Genomic DNA, 16,564 nt, shown 5'->3' on the forward strand with positions numbered 1-16,564 from the left:
TAAAGTCCATGTCAGTGTTTTATATGTAGCAGATAAACAAAATGGTGAGATATGTTAACTAAAGAGAAATGGCTGCATTGATGGACATTGGTGATGGTGTATTGAAAATGGTTGCAGAACAAAACTTTACTATTTATAGTCATATTGTTTTTGAGTGTTCTTGGTAATTTCTTCTTAACATTGCTTCCTTGTTTTCTTAATTGTAATTAAAATATTTCAACTTTTAAAAGTTTGCATACCATATATTGCAGATTATATCAGCAAACATCTTTCTCAGTTCCGAGCAATGGAGATAAGATTAAGATGATAAATTACGTCATGGACATTGCCCATTTTCTTTAAAATCCAGGAGTATTTATTTCACAGATAATTTTCACTTGGAGACCAGTTGAGATTCAACAAACAAACAATATTCTAGACTTCTGAGAAGGTAAGTTATAGTGTAAATCTATTGACTTTCAATTTTAAATTATTTTCTTCTTCACTCATTGACAAGAGTTATTTATCTCAATATAGATATATAGATATAGAGCTATAGAGATAAATTAATATATATTTATCTTATTATTACTATCTACCATCTATCTATCTATCTATCTTATTACTATCTATCATCCATCTATCTTATTACTATCTATATATATCTAATTATTATCTATATCTATCTATCTTATTACTATCTATCTATCATATATTTATCTACCGTATTACTATCTTTCTTATTATTATCTATCATCATCATCTATCTACCTTATTATTACTATCTATCAATCTATTTATCTTATTACTATCTATCTATCTATCTATCTATCTATCTATCTATCTATCTATCTATCTATCTATCTATCTATCTATCTATCTATCGATCTATTTATCTATCTACCTTATTACTATATTTCTTCTTATTATCTATCATAATTATCATCTATCTATCTATCTATCTTTCTATCTATATATCTATCTATCTATCTATCTATCTATCTATCTATCTAACTAACATATTTCGTATTACTATGTATCTATCTATCTATCTAACATCTATCTGTCTATCTATCTAACATCTATCTACCTCTTTATCTATCTATCTATCATCTATCTATCTATCTATCTATCTTAGCATAACTATCTATTTCTCTTAATCTCTCTCTCTCTTTCTCTTTTTCTCTCTCTTTCTCCATCTTTCTCTCTCTCTCTGTCTATCTCTCTTTATCTCTATCCATCTCTCTCTTTCTCTCTCTCTCTCTCTCTCTCTCTCTCTCTCTCTCTCTCTCTCTCTCTCTATATATATATATATATATATATATATATATATATATATATATATATATATATATGTCTCTCTTTCTCTCTCTTTCTCTCAGGACTGGTGTAAGAGTTATTGTGAGTAAGTTAAGCACTCAACATTTGTGAACGAATAGTATAAAGTGGAGAGGTAGTGATATGGGGCATAAAAAAGGGTAGATACCCTGATGCTCTGTAACTGGTGTAGATTAGCTGATTTTGGGCTAGATTACAAGTGGAGTGGTATTTACCGCTTCCACTAGAGCATTAATTGTGCTAGAAGTAAACTTTTAACGTGTGTCGAGTTGCGCTGGTATTATGAGTTGAAAGTAAAATGTTTTTGCTCTTGTGATAACCCGACATGCACAAGCAGGTTACTTCTAGTGCATTTAGACTGTCGCCAAGAATATAACCTATTTCCCAAAAGAAGTCAATGGAGAAAAAAAAAGTGGGGAAAAAAACCTGACTCGCCTGCTAACCCAAACTCATTTTCTCATATGCGCTAACCCGACATGAAAATATGAATATTTCACATTCCAGCAGCGTATGTTCTATTTATTCTTAAATACATATTTTATATATATATATATATATATATATATATATATATATATATATATAAATATATATATATATATATATATATATATATAAATATTAGGGTTGTCACCTCAGCCATCTTTTCCTGGACACTTATGAGTTACACATGCTGCAGGGTGTGCAGGGAGGAACATGTATTGTGTTTCTAGACAGCACTATTCATATTCCTACCTGCACACCCTGCAGCATGTGTAACTTATAAGTGTTCTGTACTTTAAGGGACGGATGGCAACCCTAATATATATATATATAACAGAAAACAGCACTCTCTGGACTTAAATAACAATTAATTTAATCGGTAACATTTCGGGGAATGCTCACCTTCATCAGGGTCTGATGAAGGGGAGTATTCCCCGAAACGTTAACGATTAAATTAATTGTTATTTAAGTCCAGAGAGTGCTGTTTTCTGTTCTCTATACTCTAACCTACTCTAGCACCCTGGCCCTTAGAGAACTGTTTGTGAGAGTGCACCTGCCTCAGTCTGTATATATATATATATATATATATATATATATATATATATATATATACTGTATATATATATCTGATGTTAGTTTGGTACAATATATATTTATATCTATATATATACATGATTATATATAGGTATAGATATATACATATATATATATATATATATATATATATCCTATAATATAAAAGGCCAAGTGTGTTTGTCCGAAGCTACAGCACAGGACAAACACACCTGGCCTTACCTGACATGCTGTTTGCGGCGGTGGAGCAAAAGTGGGCGTGGCCAGATGGGAGCGTGGGCATGGCCGAGCGGGAGCGTGGGCATGGACGGGCATGGTCGGGGGCGTGGTCAGCGTGCGAGAGAGGGGAGAGAAATAGAAAGAGAGGGGGAGAGACAAAAAGATAGGAAAGAGCTAAAGCGATGGGGAACAGCAGAAGAGAGGGGGGAGAGCGAGCAAAATAGAGGGTAAAGAGCAAAATAGAGGGAAAAGAGAGGGGAGAGAGAGAGAGCAAAAGAGAGGGGGAGAGAGAGAGCAAAAGAAAGGGGGAGAGAGAGCAAAAGAAGAGAGGGGGAGAGAGAGCAAAAGAGAGGGGGGGAGAGAGAGCAATAGAGAGGGGAAGAGAGGGAGCAAAAGAGAGGGGAAAGAGCAAAAGAGAGGGGAAAGAGCAAAAGAGAGGGGGGAGAGAGAGCAAAAGAAAGGGGAAAGAGCAAAAGAGAGGGGAGAGAGAGAGCAAAAGAAGAGGGGGGAGAGAGAGCAAAAGAGAGGGGGAGAGAGAGCAATAGAGAGGGGAAGAGAGGGAGCAAAAGAGAGGGGAAAGAGCAAAAGAGAGGGGAAAGAGCAAAAGAGAGGGGGGAGAGAGAGCAAAAGAAAGGGGAAAGGGCAAAATAGAGGGAAGAGAGAGAAAAGAGAGTGCATCGATCCAAACCGAAATTCGAAAAATTCCGAATCGATCCGAACCAAATTTTTTCGCCATGCACATATCTATAAAAAGCAGCCTTGGAAAAATATGAAGACCAGTCCAATTTTCTGTTGAGTCAGTAGAATGCATATGCCCCATTTTTCTCAAAGGGGATTACTGGGATACTCCTTCCCAATATTATTTTCAGAATTAAATTATGTGACTTTGTATTAAGTACAAATGTCAGATTGATTAGTTATATAGGCACCGTACAACCCAATTGCATCCAGTAATCACCCCTTTAAATTGTAGCTTTCCAGCTGCTGCAGCTGTTATTTATTGTTGTTATTATTAATATATGTTATTGTAATATTTTTATTTATAAACATGTTCTGTGAACTTTGTGACAACAAGCACATAAAACTGTTTTATTATTTCAAAATGTCTTTAGAGATACAGTTCATAATTATAAAGAAGCGATCTTAAATCAGTCTGTATTGTGCTTGGTAAACTGTCATGACATAAAAAAAAGTATCGGTAATTGGTATCGGTGAGTATTTGAAAAAAGTATCGGTAATTGGTATCGGTGAGTATTTGAAAAAAGTAACGGTACTTGTACTCGGACTTAAAAAAAATGGTATCGGTGCAACCCTTACATATATATATATATCCAACTTTAAAGATGTATATGTATCTATGTTAAAGTCCTTTGCCTGCCTATTTCTTCTAATACCTAAGATCTCATATCTTTGAGCCCTTATAACTTTAGTGTGCAATATTTTTTTTTAATATTTTTTAGTAGACAGTGTTAATATGAGTAAGTTTACCTTGTAGTGTATTTTTATGTGTTTTTTGTTCTGAGAACGTGGTGATGATTCTAGCGTAAATTGTGATTGTGCTCACACAATGGCGCTCAACTTGTAATCTGAGCACAAATTAACCTGCACGCAAATGTTTGCGAAAACTCTCGCACAATCATTTGCACACGACTTGTAATCTAGTCCTTTGTAGTTAGGCATCTATTGGCTGTTTGTGTTAAAGGGACACCAAACCAAAACTTTTTCTTTTGTGATTCAGAAAGACCATGCAATTTTAAGCAACTTTCTAATTTACTCCTTTTATAAACTTTGTTCTCTTACTATCTTTATTTGAAAAAGAAGGCATCTAAGCCAAGGAGCCAGCCAATTCTTTGTTCAGCACCGTGGACAGCACTTGTTTTTTGGAGGGTGAAATTATCCACCAATCAGAAAGAACAACCCAGGTTATTCACCAAAAATGGGCCGGCATCTAAACTTACATTCTTGCTTTTCAAGTAAAGATACCAAGAGAATGAAGAAAATTTGAAAATAGGAGTAAATTAGAAAGTTGCTTAAAATTGCATGCTCTGGGGTTCCGGTGGAGGAGGAGCAAAGCTCATGCTGCTGAGCTCTCCACTTCAGTCCTAGAGCACCTGGCGGTAGGGTTTTCGAGCCTCCCCATTTATTGGGGTTGCTACCTGGATAGTTTGCACCATCATCTCCGGGGCCTATGCAGTGGAACTTCAACCCACTGACACGCTGTTGAAAAGGACCTACAACTTGTCCCTTCCTATTACAACAGTTGGGATCATCTTTAGTATTATTATCCCTGAGTTACCATTCCTCCCCTGGGAACATTGCACAGAAAAGCGGCAGAGAAGGACCCATCTTGTTTAAAACTGCATTGGACCTTCCTGTGCTCCTGTATATTGCTACAGAACGCCCCGATATAAGGCCCCCTACCCCTCCGCTCCCACTACATCTTAAGCCGCATCCAGTGTACTCACCTTCAAGTGTCTACGGGAAGAACGACCGGCGACCCTTTTTGTTTGAGAAGTGCTTCTGTTCCCCGGTGTCCCTGCTGAGACCGTACTACCTCCTCCCCCACTGAAGCTGCGTGGGAGGAGGCGCTGAGTTCTGTACTTGGTGTGCTCACCCTTGGTCATCTGAAAGAAGAGGGACCAGTGTAAAGTACCTCCGCCTCCCGGTCCTGGTGTTGTGACCGCACTGCCTCCTCCCCCACCGGTGCTGCGTGGGAGGAGGCGCTGAGTTCTGCGGCGGACAAGAGGAATACGTCTGGGGCCAAGCCTCGCTTGCAAGAAGGCTTTTGACACTGCTCCTTCCCCCCCCCTCTCCCACCGGTGCTGCGTGAGAGGGGGTGAGGGGAGTTGCGGTGGTTCCAGGGCCGCTGGATGCCGTTGTGTCCAGTGAGAGTCCCTTTTTGGCATCTTCTTGCTCTTTGGATCAGTGGCTTCGCTGGATTCCCTAACCGGCTGCTCACACGGGGAAAATTGGGTAGCGGAGGAGGAGGTGAGTCTCTCTAGATGAAAGACATATTGTTTAAAGTGGAAAGAGGAACTCGGGGCCATAAAGAGGGATAGCAGACTCATCTCATCCCCAAATGAGAAACGGGTATATATAAAATTATATATATAAAAAGGAAGAGGAGAAAGAAAGGTGGGGAAAGACAGGGGAGGAATAAGAATCCGGAGGTAATTAAAATTATCTCTCTGCTAGCTGGAGCAACCTTGAGCTAGGCTGTATCGAAACAAGAAAGAAGGAAAGAAGAAGTATAGGAAAGAGGAACAGAAAGGAAAAAAATCCACATCTTACGCATACAAACAAGGGGAAGCACAGTGTAACAGCTTATCATTTTTGCTACTTGGATGGCATTAAAAAGTTACATTGTTAAATCTTGGGACCCTGTGCATATAAAGACTCACAATTAACTCTGAGCCAACAAAAGATACATAGTATAACTGAACAATTACCCAGAGAACTTTTGCTATCTAGCTCAGAGTATCCTGAGCGTAGTTTCTCAGCTTACGCAGAGGCCAAGAAGAGTTTCTCTATTTCAAAAAAAGTTAACTTCTAATTGTTTGCAGTTAGCCTGTATATTGTGACTTGAGACAATGATTACTTATGCTATAATGTTTATTGGGGCATAAAAAGCACCTGCTGGGTTGATTTAAAAAGTGTAAATTTATAATATCAGTGGTTTTGTTAAATATCTGAAGAGGTTTTTTAGTGTTGACATCAAACTATATTCTTTAAAAGAACCACCAAAGTTTAGAAGTTTATGTGCCACTTAGAGAGACTGTGACGAATATTATACGTTAAGCTCTTTTCCTCATTTTGGGTATATCTGTATATTATATATAAGGCTTGACAGAAGGCTGCAAAGATTGTAAATATTTTTCTCTCAACTGACTCAAATCTCTTCTAACTCTTAGATTTTTGAGAAAAATAATAGCTCTTATATCTGTTTTTGCTGCTGGGTATTGTTGCATTGTCCTTTTTTTTTTTTTTTCTCTCTCTCTCTCTGTTCTTTCCCCTTTTACCCAAACCGAAAGCAGAAAGAGGTGTTGATTTATCTAAAAGAGGGGAGGGAAGGGGGTGGAAGGAGCATATGAAACAATACTGAACTGCTGTCATATTTTTCCACCTTTACTGTTCTGTTATTCTTATTTAAACCTAATTAGTGAATCAACAATAAACATATCCCTTGCCCGTGCCTCCCTGGAGGGACAGAACACATAATCACTCAAACCACTTACTTCTCACTTTATTTTTCCCTTCCCACACTCCCTTCCTTCTCCTCCACTTTTCCCTTCCCCCCCCCCCCCCTTTTTTTTTTTTTTTTTCACAAGTGTGTTTTTCACTCTCCCCATTCATTACACAATCCTCACTTTTCACATCCTCCGCCCTTCCCTATCCCCCATGCGGGGTCTGACTCACTTTTTATGCACTTTCCAAATATTTTTTTCACAGTATCCATTCCTTCACAAATTAATTTTCTCACCCCCAGCACATGGACAAATTTCTTCATAATTTGTCCAAGACTCCCTCTCCCGCCATGGCGGCTCGCAATAGGGATAGAAAACACAAAGGCACCTTCGAGAATACTAGTGACAGCCAAACGACTGTATCAAATATTCCTATAGTGCAAGAAGCAACTAATATTCAAAACCTAGTTGTCAGTATCTCGGATGCTCTTTCCCCTAAATTTGATGCTCTGAGAACTGAAATTAAGAAAGACATCCATGTATTAACTCATGAAGTACGACAATTTTCTAATAGACTACAAGAAGTCGAACAAAGGGTATCAGATCTTGAAGACCTAACAATGTCACATAACTCTAAACTGGAAGGCCTAAATACTAAAATTCAAAAAGTCTATAGTAAGCTAGAAGACCTAGAAAATCGCTCTAGGAGAAACAATATTAGAATCATAGGACTCCCAGAAGAGCAACAATATGAAAACCTTTCCTCTTTCATATCCAAAACTTTACCCAAAATTCTTAAGATTCCATCTGACTATCAATCTATCATTGTGGAAAGAGCACATAGACTCGGCCCACCTCGCACAGACAATAAAGGTGGAAATAGGCCTAGACCTGTAATTGCGAGGTTGTTAAATTTTCAAGATAAGACAGTTTTACTCCAATATTATCGAAAGTGTCAGCCGATTAGTATTGGAGGGGTTTCAATTCTTATCTTCCAGGACTTTTCGTCTGATACAGCGTCGAAAAGAAGAGAACTGGCCCCTATATGTTCTAAATTCATACAGCACGGTTATCGTGCTACCATAATCTATCCTTCCAAACTTAAAGTCATAATAAATGAGACCACACACTGGTTTGAGGAAGCTCATAAAGCTTAAATTCTTTTTAACTCACTTGGCCTACCTCCTTAATAAAAATATAGTCTAAGTATATCTATCAATTGAATAAATGAAATGCAGGTCCTAAACTGGGGAAACCCCGTGATTCTCGGTAAAGCGGGACATGGGGCAAGGGGTGGGCATCCTCGATGGTTTGTGGGGGTTTTTCTTTGTTTGTTTGTTCTTTTGGGTTTTTTTTTTTTTTTTTCTCCCCTCCCCTCTCCTTCCTCTTCTCCCTCTTGTCTTATAAAAGGTAATAATGGTAGATAAATGCAAATTAGTCTCTTGGAATGTGGGAGGTATTTCAACGCCTACTAAGAGAAAGGCTATCCTTGCTCAGCTACAGAAAACACAAACAGATATAGGCTTCATACAAGAAACACATTTAAGTACAGAAGAATCTTTAAAATTAAGAGCTTCATGGGTTAAGGAAGTTTATTTTGCGCCCAGTGTGAGAAGAAAAAGGGGGGTAGCTATACTAATAGGGAAGAAAATTGACTTGGAGGTTATTCACTCTGAGGCCGATCCTGGGGGGAGATATGTTCTATTAAAGATTAAAATTGCCCATAAGGTCTATACACTTTGTAATGTATACGGCCCTAACGTGCTTGATCCTGAATTCTGGGATACTCTTCAGTCTAATCTTATTGTATATACCACTGGGCATTTAATTATTGGGGGCGATTTTAATATGGCATCACAATGCCCAATAGACAGATTGAGATGTAATACCAAATGGTTGAAACAAAAAAAAGATAACCTGGAATCTAAGATGCTTAAAAAAAATTATGCAGAACTTAGAAGTATGCGATATCTGGAGGGCTCAAAATCTTGATGTTCAGAAATACACTTGCTTTTCCAAAGCCCATAAAACTTTCTCACGCATTGATATGTTTCTGATCGATGAACATATATCTATTTCTCAGGTCAAATCTGAAATAGCACAGATTACACTATCAGATCACGGTCTTATTTCCCTTGAACTCCGAAATATGCATTCACAACCTACCCCACCACGTTTTTTATTTCCTTACTTTCTGACGCCTGATTTTAAGTTTAAAAATTGGCTCAAAAGTAAATTTAAGGAATATGTGCACTTTAACAGTGAATACGTAGATCGCCCTGAAATATTTTGGGAAGCTGCAAAAGCAGTGATGCGTGGGGAGATTATTGCCTATAGGGGCGCACTTTTGAAAAAGATGAGATTTAGAGAGAAGGAAGTAGGTAAATTTCTGATCAATTCGTATAATCAATTTCTCATGAATAAAACCCCTTCAAATTGGGCGAAATATGTCCATGCTAAAAATGAAAGGGATGCATTTATATTGCAACAAGAGACCCAAAAGGAATTGAAGCTTCAGGCTAAAATGTACAGGTTCGGCAATAAATCTGGTAGAATGCTGGCTAAATTAGTAAGAAATGAGAAAAAGCATTCAGCTATTGAACAACTTCAATACAAAGGGAAACAATTGCTAAAACCTGAAGATATTTCGCAGGCACTGTTTGAATATTTTCAAGAGCTCTATGCATCCAAATCCTATGATACAACGAACTCAGATGAGTTCTGGAGTAAAATTATCTATCCCACACTATCAGCAGAAATTGCCGATACCTTAAACTCTCCGATTACTATAGAAGAAGTTGAGAAAGTAATTACTAAATTATCTTTAAACAAAGCAGCTGGTCCCGATGGACTTCCTAGTGAATTCTATAAAATATTATCTGTGGAAAGTGCCCCTTTGTTGTGTATTCTTTTTAATAATTTTTACATAAATGCTAAACCTGTCCCATCCTCCTTTGCTGCATCTTACACGACTTTAATACTCAAGAGTGGCAAAGATCCTAAATGTAAGGAATCATACAGGCCAATAGCCATTTTGAATTCAGACTATAAAATCTTAACTACAATTTTAGCATCTAGACTTCAGGGGGCACTAGGAAAAATTATCCACTCTGACCAAGCAGGATTTCTAAATAAACGCAACTCCTCTGCAAAAATTAGAGAGCTGCTAGTTGTTACAGAGTACTTTAGGAATTTGTCAGGCTCAGAGGAGGGGGGAGAGGGCGCCCCTGATCTTGCTATTCTATCTATTGACGCCGAAAAGGCTTTCGATTCTATTTTTCATAAACATATAATAACCTCATTAACGCAATTTGGCATAAGAGGTAAATTTGTAGAGAATTTATACAGCCAGCCCTCTACAAGACTGATAGTGAATAATAATCTTACACCTGCTATAGTACTAGGTAGGGGGACGCAACAGGGGTGTCCCCTCTCCCCACTCCTCTTTGATGTTTCCATTGAACCCCTAGCAATCTGGATAAGACAATCTCTTGAAGGTATAAGAATACACAACACGAGATAAAAATTGGATTATACGCAGATGATCTACTTCTGTATCTGGCTAATACCAAAGTGAACATTCCCAAGTTGATTCAGATAATGGACCATTTTGGATGCTTTTCTGGATACAAAGTGAACCTGACAAAAACGGAAATATTCTGGCTTAGGAAAAATGCTACATCCTTTCTAAACATACCTTTCCGGGAGGTCACGGATTCTTTCAAGTATTTGGGGATTTATATCCCGGTTAAGTTTTCAGATTTATATAATTTTAATATTCCACCGATATTGAAACATATTAGAGACAAACTTAAGGCATGGCAGAATTTACCTATATCAATCTCCGGTAGAATTGCGCTATTTAAAATGGTCCTTCTTCCAAAGTTGCTCTATATTCTTCAAAACACTCCGATAATTTTATTAGAAAAAGATATTCGTACACTTAATAGCTCACTCATACAGTTTTTGTGGCAGGAGAAAATATCAAAGATTTCTCTTATCAAATTAACAGCATCAAAGGAGCATGGTGGACTTGCACTACCAGACCTAAGATTTTATAATCTTTGCTTTTTGGCACGGATAGCAATTGACTGGATCTTATTCAATAATTATGTTTTAAATAATGAACTTGAAATAGACGTCTGCAATCCATACCTCCCATCAGCATTACTACATTCTGCACCAAAAGAAGTACCTGCAGAAATTAAGAAATTGAAAAAAAATTTTAATCCACTTAAGGCATGGCATAAAATCACCAACCTCCTATCAATTAATGCTAAGGCTTCCTTTTATCTACCTTTAATAGGAAATCCAAAATTCCAAGCAGGCCTTAACTCTGCCGTCTTTAAAGGCTGGCACAATGCAGGCCTGAGTAAAGCTTATCAACTAATAGATAGGAATAGGGGTTGCATCAAAACGTTTCAATTTAATTTATCTAACAAAGACTTCTTTGCTTATTTGCAGGCAAGGCATTTTGTCTCGGAAATAACTAAAGATAGTGGATGGAGCTGGGGACTAGGAAAACTGGAAGAATGGCTTGTACTAGCCAGGAACGGACATATGTCAATAGCCTCTTGCTATTATTTCCTAAATGTTAGTAAAGGCCTTCCAATTTTATCCAAAATGGCAGCAGACTGGAACATATTAATCCCTCAGGGCAATGTTGAACCAAAGCTGCTTCAATTATCACTAAATAAAATTGCCCAGACTACACTTTCTGCCACCTGGCGTGAATCACAGGTCAAACTTCTTCATAGAGTATATTTTACTCCTGGAAGAGGCCTTAGATGTGGTAATCTTGGATTTAATAAGTGCCCCAAATGTGCATATCCTGCAGCAGATTTAACGCATATGTTCTGGGCATGCCCAAAAATAAGAAATTTCTGGCTCAAATTAGAATATTGGCTAAAAAATGTATTACAGATAGCCCCTGTGACTCTAACATTTTTTCAAATAGTGTTCTGTTTAAATAGGGAACCTGGTAAGCAAATCAATGAAAAAGTAGTAATCTCTTCTATTCTTGCCACCAGGTATTTAATTTGCAAAAAATGGAAAACCCGAGCACTTCCAAGTGTTGCTGAAGTAAAGAACTGCATGAAAAAACAGTGCATACTTGAGCAAAGGGATACAAATATAGACAATGAACAAGATATCAGGGAATTTTTTAGTAAGTGGGCAATGTTCTTAAAGATATTTCCCACTACTGAAATAAATCATATAATTTTTCCATTTCGACACTCAGAAACAGTCCTGCTAGGAAACTGGTAGAAGGCCGGAGGGAGACGCGGAGGGAGATTGGGTAAAGGGGCCTTCCCTACCCCTCTCTTTTTATTTTTGTTTGTTCGCTTGGTATCTTTGCTTTGTTTGCATGTCGATTGGTGTTTCTGGGGTTTTTTTTTTTTTTTGTTTGTTTTTGTTTGTTTGGGTTTTTTTTTCTTCATAGGGAGAACAAAATAAAAAGATTCCACAGAGTATATTTATATAATTAATAGAGGTTAGTTTCTTCCAGATCCGGATTGGTCTTTTCTTCTTTTTTATCTTTTTTTTTCTTTTCTTACGTGAATATACATTATGCAGGTATTGTTGCTGTTCTTGTTTTTTAAGACTCCTTTTGCGGCTTGGAATGGAAAAGCCAATGTTACTTTTGTATTATACTTACTCTGTTGGATTATAAATAAAAAATTAAAAAAAATTGCATGCTCTACCTGAATCACGAAAGAAAAAATTTGGGTTCAGTGTCCCTTTAAGAGGGATGCATGATATTTAATAGTGTGGACAGAGGAAGGAATTCAAAATGAAGTCTAGACATTAGGTACTAGATAACAGAGTAGAAACAAGACTTGATAAGTAGCCTTAGATAAGTAGAAAGCAGGTGAATAGGACAGTACTATGGAATACGACAGTATGAACGTATAATTAAGAAAGTCAGCTGAAGTACGACATTTTCTCCTGCTGCACCCAGCAGAGGGTAAACATTTCTTCAAGTTATGTGTAACGTATGTCAGAGCTGGAGTGAGTTTGTAGTTTTAAATCATAGTGAGTGTTTCTTTAACAAAAGATATCTACAGATTGCAGCAAATTAGATAATAGAAGTAAATTAGAAATTTGTTTAAAATTGTATTCTCTATCTGAATCATAAAAGAAACAATTTGGGTTTAATAGCCCCTTAACAGACAGACTATTAAAAGTAGGACAGAGATTAGTTGGTGGAGAGATGTTTTTAAGATGGTGTTAGTCTATTGATTTTACGGCTCTGTGGAATATGGAAAGAAGTATAAGTGATAGAAGACTAGTGTTTGTAGTGATGCAACATTTAAGAGGGCTGCGGCTTAAAAGAGGACATGGAGAGTTATTAAAGTGTGAAATTGAACTTCAGTAGCAAAATATCATATCAATCAAGAGTCCATTTTGGTAAATGGGAGTGTCTCTCCATTGTAATAAGGTGTAGGAAGATGAAAGCTGGAGAAATACGAGTTATTTAAAGGTTTAGCAGGTAGAAAATGTAATGCCAGAACCACTTCCTTTTCTTCTACCAGATATAGGAGTGTGTGGCTGAATTGAAGGCCCCCAGTGATGCAGCAAAAGTAGGGGAGAGAGCCAGGAGATACAAGTGTGCATAAATCTGGGCCTATTGCAGACAGAATAATTACACAGTAAAACAGGTGCTTTCACTCAAGGAAAAGCAATTTATTTTCCATGTTCTTATGTTTAATGGTTAATAATTTATACATAGATGCAAGAGTGTGGGAATCTATAATATTTGCATTTATCTGTAAATACCTATAACAGTTTTATTTCAGTGCCAATAGAATTTCTTATTTTCATTTACATAAAATATTTGCACACAAAAAAAAATGTCTTTTCATTCCCAGATTTCTGTCTAAGAATGCTGACTCTTCTGATTCTCGCCCTATTGGGGAGTTTTTCCTCTGATGCTGCCGACATTAACCTAGGTATGTATGGGACCCTGTGTCTATTGAAATACAAAATGAATTAAGTAATTAGAGATATCAAATCACTTTGCATATTTCCTTTTTAATCTCTTCTTTCCTTTTATTTTCTTTCCCTCCTTCCGCACTTCTTGTATTAATTAAAATTCTTCCTTGAAAACACCTTCCTCTGTTTTTGTGTGTGTTATTATTGTATGACATTTAACAAGAATTAAATAACTGTGGGAAATAAATGGTGTATAAAGTAATTTGTTGCTAGTAAAAAGTTGCAATGTAACAGATTTCTAATTGTTATATATTGAGTCTATTAATATAAAATGATATAAATATTAACATGTAACAGTCATTTTAGCTGTATGAACATTTCCCTAGTGTTTTTATTTTTCTATCATGTTAATCTGTACTAGTGCCCAGGGTTACCCTTAGCATTTGCAGGGCACTGGGCAAGACAAATTTGTGGGGGCCCTCAGTCTAGACCCCTTATTACCCTATCCCCTTTTGGTCAACAGTGTGTCCTATATAAAAAATAACACTATATATTACACCTCCTGATACCATAAACTCTTCTTCATAAACTAAATACAAGATGTACATTGCATCTTCTCAAACCCTCATTCCTGATGAGTACAGGGCTCCCCAAAGTATAGGGCCCGGGGGAAGGTACCCCTCTTGCCCTGCCAAAAGGGAAGGCTTGCTAATGCCCCACAAATGGTGTAAATATAGAAAAATGTCTCCTGATTCATTTCCCTATATCACATCATAAAGCTATAGTTATATAAATAGCTGGTGTGGTTATAGACCAGAAAACTTTAGTGTTAATTCCAATCTTGAGTTAATGATAGTAATGGAGTTTATGGGGCTGATTTATGAATGTCTGGACATTGCTGAATGCCGACAACATCGGCATTTAACATTGCACTAGCAGTTCTGGTGAACTGCTTGCGTAATGCTGCCCCCTGCAGATTTGCTAGCAGGGGGTGTCAACAAACCCGATCATACTCGATCGGGCGGATTGATGTCCGCAGCCTCAGAGGAGGAGTCTGAGTTAAGGAGCAGCGGTCTTAAGACCGCTGCTTCTTAACTCCTGTTGCTGGTGAGCCTAAAGGTTATCGCAGAAACAGGGGTATTTGGCCCTATTCGGGCCATGATAAATCGGCCCCTATGTGTTTATTTTGCAATTGGATAGAGTGGTGTTTTTGATAAATAAGAAGCCTTCTAAGTGCATTTGTATATGGGCATGTTGGATATACTGCTTTAATAAGGTTGAAATCATTTAGTAGTTAGGTTAGGGTTAAGTGGTTACTTGGAAGTTTTGTGGATCATAGGATCCTCTGTTACTTAATCCCTCAATGACTAAGGACGTGCAAGGCACGTCCTACAAAAACCAGTCGTTAATGTTACCTGGCACATTCTCAGGGGTTTCAGGGAGGTTGGGGGCTAAGGGGGAATCCTACACTGCAGAATATATATTAAAAAAGCCTTTTATTTTAGTACTGGCAGACATTCTGCCAGTACTTAAGATGTGGGTGACAATTGTGGGGTGGTGAAGGGAAGAGAACTGTTTGAGAGGGGTCAGTGAGGGATCAGGGGGTGGGATGTGTAAGGTGGGAGACTGATCTCTACACTAAAGCTAAAATTAACCCTACAAGCTACCTAATTAACCCCTTCACTGCTGGACATAATACAAGTGTGGTGCACAGCGGCCTTTTAATTACCAAAAAGCAATGCCAAAGTCATATATGTTTGCTATTTCTGAACAAAGGGGATCCCAGAGAAGTATTTACAACTATTTGTGCCATAATTGCACAAGCTGTTTGTAAATAATTTCAGTGCGAAACCTAAAGTTTGTGAAAAAGTTAACAATTTTTTTTATTTGATCGCATTTGGCGGTAAAATGGTGGCATGAAATATACCAAAATGGTCCTACATCAATACTTTGGGTTGTCTACTAAAATAATTATACACATGTGAAGGGTTATTCAGGGATTCCTGACAGATATCAGTGTTACAATGTAACTATCGCTAATTTTGAAAAAAAAAATATGGTTTGGAAATAGCAAAGTGCTACTTTATTATTATTCTTTATTTATAAAGCGCCAACAGATTCCGCATCGCTGTTCATAGGTAACAAAGATAAAAGGACAGTACAATATGAGACACCAGACAAAATTTAACAAACAAATACAGGAGGAATTGGGAACCCTGTTCCCGTGGGAACTTACAATCTAAATGGGTAGGAGGGTGAGAAACAGGAGGTGGGGACTGCAAAGGTGGGAATGATGTTAGTGTGAAGTTAGATGAGGGCAACTATTAGGCAAGTGGAATTCATTAGTTACTGATTTGGTTATAGGCTTCCCTGAACAAGAAGGTCTTTAGGGAGCGTTTAAAGGAGGAGAGGTTGGGGGAAAGTCTGACAGCAAGAGGAAGTGCGTTCCAGAGGGTTGGTGGCGCACGAGAGAAGTCCTGTAGTCTAGCATGAGAGGAGGTGATGGTAGAAGATGCAAGGAGTAGATCGTTGTTGGATCTTAGGGGACGGGCTGGAGTATATTTGTTGATGAGTGAGGACAGGTATGGGGTCGCTGCATTGGTAAGGGCTTTGTAGGTCAAAGTGAGAATTTTGAATTTAATTCTGCTGTGAATGGGGAGCCAGTGAAGGGACTCACAGAGGGGTGCGGCAGATACAGAGCGTCGGGAGAGGTGGATTTGCCTAGCAGAGGCATTTAGGATGGATTGAAGGGGGGAGAGGTGGGAGAGAGGAAGGCCAGTTAGTAGGTTGTTACAGTAGTCAAGCAAGGAAATTACTAGGGAATGGATTAGCTGTTTAGTAGTTTCAGCACT

General features: G+C 37.8%; 1 protein-coding gene across 1 annotated transcript in view; it reads left to right on the forward strand.

Moving 5' to 3' along the window:
* Positions 1–388: 388 nt before the first annotated feature.
* Positions 389–16,564, forward strand: part of LOC128655897 (fucolectin-like) — a 33,394-nt gene continuing 17,218 nt past the window's right edge. Inside the window, exons 1-2 of the mRNA XM_053709489.1 lie at positions 389–430; positions 13,649–13,729. Coding sequence (XP_053565464.1) covers positions 13,663–13,729 — 67 coding nt within the window. The 5' untranslated portion in view covers positions 389–430; positions 13,649–13,662. The remainder of the gene's footprint in view (positions 431–13,648; positions 13,730–16,564) is intronic.

The sequence above is a fragment of the Bombina bombina genome, chromosome 4, assembly GCF_027579735.1.
Source record: "Bombina bombina isolate aBomBom1 chromosome 4, aBomBom1.pri, whole genome shotgun sequence".
In the NCBI taxonomy this organism is placed as follows: Eukaryota; Metazoa; Chordata; class Amphibia; order Anura; family Bombinatoridae; genus Bombina; species Bombina bombina.